The sequence below is a fragment of the Rhopilema esculentum genome, chromosome 14 (genome assembly GCF_057945365.1).
Source record: "Rhopilema esculentum isolate cy_ngs chromosome 14, ASM5794536v1, whole genome shotgun sequence".
NCBI lineage: Eukaryota > Metazoa > Cnidaria > Scyphozoa > Rhizostomeae > Rhizostomatidae > Rhopilema > Rhopilema esculentum.
Window position 1 is genome coordinate 8,183,254 of NC_142828.1, and position 12,437 is coordinate 8,195,690.

Sequence of the window (12,437 nt, forward strand, 5' to 3'; positions counted from 1 at the left end):
GAGGTTGTAGATGGAGGGTTGGGGTTTGGACAGAACGAGGAGTGGGAACGTGGTAAAAGGAACTTGTTAATCATCATGTCAAGCAGCCATAGTTTCAAGCTTCGGTTTGAAAAATTGTTGTTTACTGCTGCTTAAAATTTTCCAGTTCAGAGGATGGAAAAATACAATACAATGAAGGTCTGAACCAAGAACCAAAAGATTTTCTGAATCTTGGAGTCTTATTATCCAAGGGATGAACATTTCTCGCATCTCTTGATCACCTCAAAGAAACTTGACTGAAACGAGACTTGACTTCATAGCTCCTGTTTATGAAGATAGTAGCTGCCCGCAAACGATGAGATTTGAGAATGTAATCGTTGTTTTTCACAAAACGCTGCAGGGAACAACTGATAAAAGTCTCGTATCTCTCTTTTTTTAATTGTAATAATATTCACAATACTACTTTTTTGCTAGTAGCCGGAAGTTGAAAGTATGAAAAACCTTTCTACATTTGCCGATATGCAAATTTTTCTGCAAACATGTAGATTAAGGCCTTAACAACTTTAGCAGTTTATTCAGCATTTTCTTTGTCAACGTCCCTCTAAGAGGTTGAGAACGGGCTATGCTCGAAACGTCGTTAATTATTTTAGAAAAAAATTTTCCTTATACAATTTACTTACATTGATCGTTATTTAAATTCATCATATTGTACCGCACGCATTTTAGTATATTTATGGTCTCTCTTAGAGTGTCTAGTTTCAGCAATGTCTAGACTAGACGAGAAACTGTGATTTTAGTATGGCACTAGAACTATAGTTTTATAAAAAGGTTTGCATACCAATTAATCTCGATCTATGCCTCCATCAATTTCATCGTTTTAGATGACTTACAAAATTTCAAGTGCCTCAGTTGAAAATAACTTTTATAACTCTTTACTTCAAACTGGCATTCCTTTTTCATCTGCACTTGTCAAGGGAATCCTAAATCCTAACTATTCCCTGTTCTATTGAAAGTTAAAACCATTTAGTTTCAATAGTTTTACAGCAATCTATATTTATATTGGAGGCAATTTTGAATTTGAAAGCAATTGGTGTGATATTGAATGGAAAGAATAAACGACTGGGATGAATATTGCTATACACAGCTGCTAAATACCTTGTTTTATTATTTTCTGGTTACATGTCTTTATTTTGTTATTTAGGGCTGATACCAATTTGCCCTTACTTTTTTAGATTTCTGACGTATATGTGAAATTCATTAAGGCCACTCTCTTATTAAGTCCCTTGAATTTTCTCGTAAACTTCTGCCAAGGCAACCTGTTTACTATTGAATCGCATCAGTTTTGATCCTTGTTAGATTAAACGAGAAATGTGATAACCAAAGGGTTTAACTCAAACTTCAAAGGCTAAAAGCAACAGCTTGCTTCTATTGTGCTTTGAATGACCAAAAAGTTAAGCAATGTGTAATTGATTTTACCAATACCTGTTAAAAAGGTTACCAAGGTATTATAAAATATGAAAATTCCATTAATTTAGTTGAAAAATGAGGGTAAAAGCTATATAGAATATTTGTGTTATGAATAATAGCCGTTGTTATAGTTGTTAAAACTCTCTTTGAAGTATCCAAAAGTTATTCGAGGAGATACAGTGTAGAACTTATGTCCCCAAAGAATTATGGGAGAAATTGCTTCAAGGGCACGGATTTTTGAAAATGAACCCTTTCGGGCAGTAAGCTCTTGTTTTTTCAGAAACAACCTGGTACCTAATGCGTATCAAACGAGAATAGAGGATACTTAAACTGCAACTTAAGCAAATTTATGAAATATTAGGCCCGCAAACTAATTCTTCAAAGTCTGAAAGATTCTTCTTCCTTGATAATGATATAGCACCAATGATAATGATTATAATGATGATTCCCTTTTCACTTCTTATATTAAATGTTAGATATTCTTGTAATCAATCTATTTGACGTTTCATCATGCACCTTTTTTAATTCGGCATTCATGTACACGGGACAACCACATATCCTATATCATAACATGAAGGCACGGTGAAGTTTTCAAACACGCATTAACAACGACCTCTTTATATAAGCATACCCTCTTGGCATTAAATATCCTATTGATTTTTAATTGGCTTTTCTTAAAATATAACCCTAAATTCTTTTTAAGCCAATCAACATGACAATGATTGTCCTTATGCAACTAAAGACATCCCGCCCAATGCACACAGCACCAAAATGTCATTGTGAGCAGCCAGCAGGATTCCGATGAGGTATCTGCTAAGTGGAGTAACGGTTCAAAAGGGAATCAAATCAAATGAGAATGCCTCGGCAAAAAATGGAAAGAAACAGCTTGATGTTTATTTTACATCAAAGAATGCACCATGCCAGGGCGTTATTGAAACGACATTATAACAAGATTTTACCTGCCATAAAACACGAGTAACGTTATAAAATGCTTCCATTTTCATCTTCATAAGTAGTGTCGTGTCTGAAGATTCTTGACATCAATGAGAAATCTTTCCGTGGTTATTACGAAAAGAAGGCGTATAGAACATTTGTTACAGTGTAAGTGCTTTTGATCATTTCTGTTTAAAATAACTGTTTGAGGCAGAGAAGGCAAGTCCTTGAAGATTTTCACTGTTTTTGCCATTTATTAAGAGAATTTTTTTACTGTCTCTCCTAAACATAAAATACAAAGTTAAACTTAGACAACAGTGTCATTTTGAATCGTCAATGACAGGTTTGCTAGGTAGCTTTGACAATATTTTTTGAAAAATTAACTTTATTTTCACCAAGTCTTGAGATTGAAGGTTGAAAGGCAGTCCTGACTAGACGCCATCTGCCATGTTCACTATGGAATGCTCTGCGTCATAGTAAAATATCATTATAAATAGATTTCATCCTCTACAAGAACTTTGGATTTAGATTTTCAAAAGCCACAATCATGGATAGCTTAGCAGACTCGCACCCCATTTCTTTTGTCGGAAAACTTTTGATATCTCCAAGTGAACAGTTGAATTTATCAGCGTTTGTCTTTTTCGGTCGAAGTAGTCTATTGTATGATTTATCCCAGATGAAAATGCTGGCTTGAAAACTTGAATATTGCACAAATCTAATATCTTTTCACTGATACCCGAATCCTTTGAGAACTTAGTACCTGAGTTGACGAGTAAAATATTCTTATCAACATGACTAATAGCGGTTGTCGCTCATTTTGCAGTTGCTATAGAACATACTAGGACATGAAAAGCAAAATGGTTCAAATGAATTCAACTCTGGAGTTTGATAACGAGACTGCGAGGTTGCTGAATAAACAAGGCTTTGACGACTATGAAAAAGGCCTAATAACCTTTTCCCTCATCCTCCTGGTTTTGGCCGTATTATTTGGAAATAGCCTTGTCATTGGAATATTTTGCAAATACAGACCAATACGTACAGTTACAAACTATTTCATAGTTTCCCTGGCAACTGCAGACATCCTAGTCGGACTTCTGTCGATTCCTATCTGGATAACGTATATTCATTATGACCTCTTTGCAGATGCACATGGAATGGAGGTTTGTATATTTTGGTTTTTTCTAAAAGAATCTTTATTTTTAGTGAAAAATGCTGCCAACTTTTCTTTCTGATGCTAAAAATTGAGAAACAAAAACTAGAACAGGCGCACAGACATAGGTTGGAAAGTGAGGAGAGGAAGGATGGTTTGCCAAGAACAATTTTAAGACTCATTACAATAGATTTCGCAAAAATTTAATTTCTTGTTAAAATATACGCAAGGCCGTCGTCGTAAGCCGTTAAAGGGAATATGTCGAAAGGCGGGAAAATTAAGATGTTTTCTAGCTTTTAATTGTAAATATGTATTGGTCTGTTATTTAATGGGTGTCTTATCAGACATAGCACAGAATATTTCTGCTCAATGCTTAACATATATTTTCTGCATTTTATGCAGTATAATCTTAGAAACCTACTGATCTTGCTTGCTATTAATTGAGACCTCGTAGTACATAATATATATTTATTTAATAGTTTTATTTAATCATTTTGTACCTGCTATTCTTTTTTCAATTCAGGTTTATCGATTCTGGGTGTACATTGATATCCTGACTGGTGTAGCATCTGTGTTAAACTTGACCCTAGTCAGCATCGATCGATACGTGCGTATCACAATGGGCCTACAGTATTATTCTCTCTTTACGTCTTGGCGTGTCAAGTGCATGGTTGTTTGTAGCTGGATGTATGCAACGACCATGGCTTTAATCAAAGCTGTTTTCTTTGAGTGGGAAAGGCCTAACTATGAAATCTTCATTTTCACCATGGGTTTTGGCCTACCGCTTTTTATTATGGGGATTTGTCACTTCAGAATATTCAAAGCAGCTCATTCTCAAGCAAAGAAAGTAAGGAGGCAAAGTATTGTATCCATGGATGACCAGAGACACGAGCTGAAAGCTATTGTTGTTCTTGTTATCGTTTTAGTATTCGTAATATCCTGGTCACCATTTTTTCTAGTTAATCTTTCATATGGCCTTTGTCAAACTTGCAAAATACCTGGTGGTCTGATCACAATTTCAAAATGGCTACACTATTCTAACTCAGTCTTCAACCCAATAATTTACGCTATGATGAACAGGGAGTTCCGTTCGGCTTTTTGTGCATTACTGTCGAGAAGAGCGTACCAGATTCGAGCACACAAATCAAGCATCGCTTATGACCCATATCTAACGCCTGGCTCCGGGTCGAAGGCAGTCGTCATTTCTCTCGCTTCTTTGCCAACAGAGCAAACCATTTCCCAACAAGGCCAGGACAGCCTGACGGAAATCCCAGAAACCTGCGTCTAGACACTTTGTTTGAGGGAGCAGCTCAACGACATTTTGGTCAATGGCTTTAAAATCGAGTTTTCAAGATACTCCAGGATGAAGTACACTGTTATTTTTAACTTTGTTGTAAATTATAAAGAAATGAGATAATACTCCAATGCTTGAATTTCTGTTTTTTCCATTAACCTATATGTTAATTTGCTTTTGAAAACTTAAAAGCAACGAACAGAATAACAGCAACGAGAGAAATCAGCATTGTAATCATATAAAAAATTTCCGACATCTGCAATTTGTCATTTAATGTGCATCATTTTAAATGCTTTTTCGTGAGGTGTCCGATCATGTATAGCTTGGATCATTTCGATCTGACCCAATAAAAACTATTGCCAGGTGCAAATTTTGCGACAAACTTTCCGTTCCGCACCCATCGAATATCAAAATGAACACCCTCTTATTTTGAAGAGGAATCTTTTAAATGCCAAAATAACAAGGTTTTTCAAAATTTATCACAAAATGGAACTGTGCAATTTTGACCCAACTAAGAAGTGAGACACGTAGGAAACTTCTTCAAGGCATTCACAAGAATCCTCGGAAACTTCAAGAAAACAGAAACAAACTAAACAAGTCGTGGATAAAAGTCGTGCCCGCCAATAGAGTATCATTTTCTAGATTATACCTTTTTTCAATACAGATGTGCCCATTGAAGATGCTTTTACCATTACAGGGCAAATTTTTCAAGAAAATCATAGTGTTGTATTAACCAAAATGAATTAAAAAAAGTGTTGTCAGTAAAATTATGTGTAGGCACTCTATAAGTTTCCTTATCTTATTTAAAGATAGGTATCATGTTTTCAGAAGTTTATTCCAGGACAGAATTATAATTTTTTTTCTGCCAGGGACGTCTCCATCATTGCTCAATTTGCTGTTGAGCCAAACTCGCTTGAATCGAGTGTTAGCTCCGAGACAGCGCGGAGGGCTAAGGGGCTTGAGCCCCCGCCCCACAAAGTTGTAACGATATACTAAGTTCCAAAGGGAAATTTGAGAACCTTAATGCTCTATATAATGGTGAAAATCGAAGACTCCCCGTCCTAAATTTCGAAATCTATCAGGGCCTTTGATCAAGTGAATATGGTGGAAAAAAGAGGTTTGGAATTAACTTGCTTTGCTGACGTAAGGAATTCTTCTGTTGCCTCGTTTGGGATTCGCGGTTCTAAGCATGCTAGTTTTTTACACACTAACCCACAGCAAATGAGGCGAGATAAGAAAGAAATATAATGCCTTGTCATCAGAACTTCAGCTTTGGCACTATTGGGCTCCTTTGGCTTGGCTCATGGCTTGCTGTAACGAAGGTACTTACTGTTTTCCATGTACTTTTGCCCTTTTGTGTTAGCTGTTTTATCAAGTTTTGAAAACGTGCGATGTATTATGCATATTATGTAGAGAATGTAAAACAAGAAAATTACAAGTTTGTACCGAAAACCAATTGATAATGTCCATGATATTTTATAGGTATATAAGGAATTTAGGTAATACTAAGTAATAACAGTCTAGGTCGGAAAGTTTGAAGCTGGAAAAACCACCTGGCGCCATGCACAACAGGGCCTACGCCACGAATTCTAAAGTGGGGGGAGACAAGGCACCAAAAGTTGGGGGCCAAGGCTTTTTCTTCTTTTACTGTAGCTATAAAACTACTTGCTTCGCAAAGAGGTGGGTGGCAATGGCCCCTTCAGCTTCTCCGATGGCGTGGGCCCTGCACCAGGGGCGTAGCTAGAGGGGGTCTGGTTTGTTGTAGGGGTTGTGGTACCCCCAAGGTTTTTCACGAGTTAGTAGGTAAATCTTCAGTTGTTCCACGAAATCCTTAGTTTGATGTTGGTAAATTAGTCTGTCGGTAGGTGAAATACCCAAGGGGTTCATTTGAACTTTTTTATACAGAGGGGGCCCATCTGATAATTGTGGGTAAAAATTTTCCTTGTGATCTGATATTTCTGGGTGCCTGATTTAAAAATATATCTTTCTGATACTTACTTATGGGTTCAACTAACACATAACAGGTGTGTTTCAACTGAGTATTATAGAGAACAGTCCAAATTTCTATGACTATGTGCTCAACAACAAGATTTTTTATTTTGATATTTTTGGACCCCATCAGCACTTTAGAGCTGATAATTTTGGGTCCGTTAGACCTGTTTTTGATACCTTTAGGTCACTTTTGATAATGGTGGATGGACCTCCTATGTGTAAAATGTTTCAGTAAAATTACACCAAAAATTTGTTTAATCACTATGTCTTAAAGTTAAAGCTACGCCACTGGTCATGTATTCTGCTCTTTTTGGCATTGGCATAATGCCAAAATCACGCAAGGATTGGTCAAATAGATATTAAACTTTCCAGCCTAGATTTTAGCTATCTATGTCTCTATTAAATTACATACTCCCTTCACAATTTCCCCTTACATGTTCACTACTACCAGAGCTGGACTAAGCTTGCACAAGGTCACTGACTGAAGATGCACTTCAGGGTTCATGTTCAGGGTTCAGGGGCTTGCATTAAAAGTGAAAAGATTATTCAAAGTCATATTCATGTCATTCAACCTATGCATAAGTTAGGTATAATTGTTTAAACTTTTCTTATCAGCCTTTGAAACTAAACAGTTCTCTCCTCCTTATCTTGAGCTGTGTCATTTATCTAAATAGGACATTTTCATCATTGTCAGTTTTTAAAAAACTTTATCTTTGGGGCCTTTGGTACCAAGGTCCCAATATGCAGAAAATTCAGCTTGCTTAATCCAGTCCTGGATATTATTGACATAATATTGTAAATACACTTTAGTCATCTTCATATTTCTGTAATTACACAAATTTTTTTCTTACCCGTCTATCCTTATTAAAGCTTAGAAGACAAGGAACCTAATCCCAGCTAATTATTTACACAATTGACACCAGCTTTTAACATAATAAAGCAAACAGCCAACACCATTTGCAAAAGTGTCAGTAAAGAGGGTTAGCTAGCTTGTAGATCTCTTCCAAGGTACAAGGCTTTTATTTCTAAGTTCTCGGATTGGCTTTTAACCTGAGTAAGTTGTCTGAGTTAAGTCTGTTGCCCACTACAGGACCAAAGAAATAATTTCTCAACTTGGAAGGTCTTAATTATGATAATGTAGAGAAAAAAGTAGGAACAGGCACAAACCCTTTTCTTTATGATTTTAAAGAGACTAACTAATTTTTTTTTACTTTTTGGTTTAAATTTCACTGTTTTATTTAAAACTACTGCTAAATTTTTATTTGAAAACTGACAGGTTACCCGGCAGAAAGGAACCCAGTTTGAATCGGCCTCTGAAAAAACCCCAACATAGCAAACTTTTTCAGGTTTGAATGATAAACAAAGCTGTTTGACCCCATTGTGTCATGTGGGTCAAGTCTTAATCTCATGGAAATATTTCCTGATGGTGAATTCTGATTTCTTAACTGGAAGAAGGGGCATAGGAATTCTAGTCAAATAAAAAAAATCAATTTTTGAAAATGCTAAAGAAGGACTGAAACCTCCAAGTCAACCAATTCACATTGAGCAATTGGTCAACAATGTCACTGTAATTTGAAAGCTGCTCCCTCCATAATATAAATATTGGAATGCTAGTAGGGGTCCTTTATAATTTTGCAATGAGACACAGACTTGGCCTAAATTTGTGTGTGGTTAACAGTAAATGGCATCCATGCGATAATGGACATTGAAAAAATTATCACAGTCAATAAAATATCTGAACGAAAATGTTGAAGTGGATATTGGACCAACTTTAACTGTGATGATGCTGATTTGATTTGCTTCTTAATAAATTTTCCATTCTTATTGTGAAATGTTTGCTTGTGGTTCTCTAAGCCATTTTGCTTCAGATGCAAAGTGAGCTTCATTGAATATTGGTTTTTCAAAAATGAAGACTTCCCAAAAGTTGTGGGACAATTGTTTACAAAATATCCAGTTGCTTAAGAATTGTTTGAAATCTTGTCCCTATTCTGACAACCCTAGAGTCCCCCTTTGAAAGTCTCCCTTGAAATTTCCTTTAATGCCTTATCTCTCAGATCAGATTTTGCTGATCCCCTGTCAGTCTAACACAATTTTCTTTCTCCTATGCCATATTTTCCTGCTAAACCCCATATTAACAAAAACTTGCCAGGCTTGTTACATAGAATTGTGTTTAGTGCTATCCAACCTTATACCAAGCCTAACAGATTAATAAATGAAAGCAACTTGAGCTTACCACAACTATGTTAACCCATCACCAAATACACATTTTATATCCCCATTGTTTTGCCATAATTGTTAGTCACTAGCTATTGGAATATTAAAGAGAAGACTCACATAAATTCTCACAAAGTTTAAATTTTGTTTTGCTTTCCTGCAACTTATCAAGAAGGCCATTGGTAGATTCCTCCTCTCGCTTTGTTCCTTTTCTTGGCATGGAAAACTTCTCAGCAGTGTGGAAATTGCCATTTTGGTAGAATTTTCTTGTGAGAAGTGCTCTAAATGCTGAGCGATATTCTTGATTAAAGCAAGCATAGATAATGGGATTGAGCGCTGAATTGGTGTAGTGCAGCCACTTCGAAACAGTGATCAAAACTCTAGGTATTTTCCAATTTGGGCAGAGACCGTAGATCAGGTTAAGGGCAAAGAACGGACACCAACAGATGAAAAAAGCCAAAATAACAGCAGCAATGGTTTTTGCAGCCTTGAATTGCTTGTTACGATCTCTACTGCGTGCGGTATCCATGTTGCTCAATGCCTTTTCGTGGATTCTTGCTTCACCAAAAATCTTGTAGTAGCACCATCCCATCACTAGTAGTGGCAGGATGAAACCAAGAATGAAGACGAGAATCTCGTAATTTGGCTTCTCCCAGTTGAAAGCTATTCCTTTTATCATTGCCAAGCCAATAGCGTATAGCCATATGCAGAAAATGATAACTTTTGCTCTTGACGATGTCATGATTCCATAGTAGTGCAATGGCATGACGATGTGAATGTATCGGTCGACGCTGACAAAGGACAAATTGAGGACAGAAGCAACACCTGATGTAATGTCGATGCAAATCCACAACCGATAAATCTAAAAAATAGTTATGTAGAGTATATTAGTGATTTTGAATTTATCAATTATTTGGCAAAAGTAGTTGTTTCAATATAAAAGAACAAACTAGCTTGACATCTTTAAGTAGGGACGAAATGAAACTGGCATGGGTAGGAGATACTATTTTTAGATTCTATTTAGATACTAAGGCTTATCACGAATATTTATATTTTTATACTTATGGACATCAAAAATACATCAAAAGTAGGGAGTGAAATAAAAAATAGCACTTGGATAAACATTTTTTAAACGCCATCCCAATACACAGCCGAAGATCGCTTGAAAATCGGAATAACATTCTTTCAACATAGCTGTTATCTTTGCAATTTGATTTGTAAGTCCGAGAAAGCTCGCTTGCTGCCAAATGGCAAATCAAAGAGAAGGTTAAGTTGCAAATTAAAGCATACCCCTTCGCCGTATTGGAACTGAGCCAAATCAACTTGCAGGTAAGCAATCCAAATTGGTATTGAGAGCACAGCAACGAGAAGATCAGCATTTGCAAGGGAAACGATAAAATAATTTGTAACTGTCCGTAGTGGCGTGTACTGGTAGAATATTCCAAGAACCAAACCGTTTCCAAACATAGTAATGATCATAAGAATCACCATAGCTGCTGTCATAGAGATAGTCTGTGTGAGAGACACCCTGCCAGCGCGAGGGTCCGTACTGAGGGTTGCATTGCTTGTGCTGTTAAGTATTTCTAGAACATATGATGTTCCTGTGTACATTGGGTCGCTGGTCGCCCAAATGTGTGTTTCATTCATTGCTTTTACTTGTTCCTAGAGAAGAATAAATGCCTTAGATCCAAATTACAGTGGCTGCTTCATATCGTGTAGCAGCAAAGCAACTAATCTAACCTATGTAAACACCTGACCACTACAAGCAAGTTAAAGTTACCAAAAGGCAAGACTTTTGAAAGATTTGCCTCATATCTGTTCAAGAGAGATCTTGGTGATAATTTGCATCGGAAACTGTTTTGCTTTGTTCAGAGGAAATATTAATTCTTCACGTTAAGTTATACAGCAAATTCGTAATTACAATCTCTTTGTACAGTGTTTGCCGCCTTGCCTGAATCTCATCAAACCTCTTGCATGCAGACTCGCTCGATAAAAAATCATAGCTCTGGATCTTTAATCACAGAACTTCACGGCTGTATTTAAGTGTTTGCCTTGAGCATCAGTTATAGCCTGCTTTTTGTCGCTATTTAAGTGTTGGTTAGAAGATATTGTTTTTTGAATTTAATCAAGCTCATACAGATATCCGACCATTGATGAATAATTTACGACATTTGCTTGAACGGCATGGACGGATTAGAGCGACAAGGATTGGGGGGAAACTGACAATTTGCTTGTCAGTTTCATATGAATAGCAGAGCTAGAGGATGTTTCCAAGTTTGATATTTATTCAACAAATAAAAGCTGGAAGCTCGACACCAGTTAAACTTCTTTTGTTGTAGATATCTGCAACCTCGAGCAGTTTTTTGTTGTTCAAATTTGTTCTCAAGATTTTAGTTGGTGCAACTTGAGCTTTCCAAAACTACGTTAACACCAAATACACATTTTATATCCCCATTGTTTCGCCATAATTGTTAGTCACTAGCTATTGGAATATTAAAGAGAAGACTCACATAAATTCTTAAAAAGTTTAAATTTTGTTTTGCTTTCCTGCAACTTATCAAGCAAGGGGCAAATCACTCTAAGAAAATCTCGTACACCATTTTTGAAAATCCTATTGTTTTGTCTGAAAGTCTCCAAAAATCCTTTTGTTTTAGGAAAAATCTCGTACGCTATTTGCAAGAGTGAATCGCCCCTCGTTATCAAGAAGGCCATTGGTACACTCGAGACACTCGAGAGTTCATTTTGCTCACTTGCTGTTACTAGGCAGTGCATGTCTTTGCCTTTATACATTTAAATTAATTTGTATCTATTTTCAAATGAATAAAAATTACTCTTTCCTAGGCAACTCGTATCATGAAAGTGTAACACCATAACCAAGCGAATCATGAAGCTCGAAATTAAGGTACCTTGAATCGCTTTCAATTCAAAATCAACGCCATATTGAAGACATTTGGTGATAACAGAGCATTTTTCTATCTTTCAAAGGAGGTTCCTGCCAATGTTTCCTTGTTGTTCATATATCTAAAGAAGCTACTTCTTGTGACAGTGAATGCTGGAGAATATTGCCTTAACTTTCTGTTAAAGCATATCTTAGCAATGTATTGTAGCATGAACAACATTTTGAAAATAGATAAAATGTTAGTTATGTTGAATTTCAAACATTTTTGAAACAGATTCGCATCAAAACTAAAATTAATAGTGTTTTACAATTTAGATTCTGGTTAGCTCTAGAGCTTTCAAAGCAAAAGTACCGTATTTCCTTTAAAGGTGAACTGACACGCAAAACTATTTTTTGATATAATGCAGAAAACGATGCATGGAATCTTAATTTCAAGTTTTCGGTTAAGTATTATTGTCTGTTTTGACGCAATTCCGCTCTAAATGTCATGAAATTATCGTTGAGTGTTC

At 36.2% G+C, this 12,437-nt stretch overlaps 2 protein-coding genes across 6 annotated transcripts in view; one reads left to right on the top strand and one right to left on the bottom strand.

Annotated features, from left to right (window-relative positions):
* Positions 1-54: 54 nt before the first annotated feature.
* Positions 55-5,076, top strand: LOC135695813 (histamine H2 receptor). 2 transcript variants are annotated; one of them, XM_065214995.2, is made up of 3 exons: positions 55-2,547; positions 3,203-3,539; positions 4,053-4,817. In XM_065214995.2, exons 2-3 carry the CDS (start codon positions 3,225-3,227, stop codon positions 4,815-4,817), a joined length of 1,080 nt encoding a protein of 359 aa, XP_065071067.2. In that variant the 5' UTR covers positions 55-2,547; positions 3,203-3,224. The 2 variants fall into 2 exon arrangements, with proteins under 2 accessions (XP_065071067.2, XP_065071068.2); XM_065214996.2 differs by having other exon boundaries at positions 55-3,539; positions 4,053-5,076.
* Positions 5,077-6,159: 1,083 nt separating this feature from the next.
* Positions 6,160-12,437, bottom strand: part of LOC135695811 (histamine H2 receptor) — a 42,322-nt gene continuing 36,044 nt past the window's right edge. For all 4 annotated transcript variants that reach the window (XM_065214993.2, XM_065214990.2, XM_065214992.2 and 1 more), the window contains 2 exons: positions 10,320-10,691; positions 6,160-9,891 (listed from right to left, as the gene is read on the bottom strand). In XM_065214993.2, coding sequence (XP_065071065.1) covers positions 9,133-9,891; positions 10,320-10,676 — 1,116 coding nt within the window. In that variant the 5' untranslated portion in view covers positions 10,677-10,691 and the 3' untranslated portion in view covers positions 6,160-9,132. The remainder of the gene's footprint in view (positions 9,892-10,319; positions 10,692-12,437) is intronic.

Excerpts from the sequence above, each read along its gene's own strand:
- LOC135695813 (XM_065214996.2), top strand. The coding sequence starts at position 3,225 with ATGAAAAGCAAAATGGTTCAAATGAATTCAACTCTGGAGTTTGATAAC. Across the intron at positions 3,540-4,052 it reads CAGATGCACATGGAATGGAG|GTTTATCGATTCTGGGTGTA; the intron begins GTTTGTATATTT and ends TTTTCAATTCAG.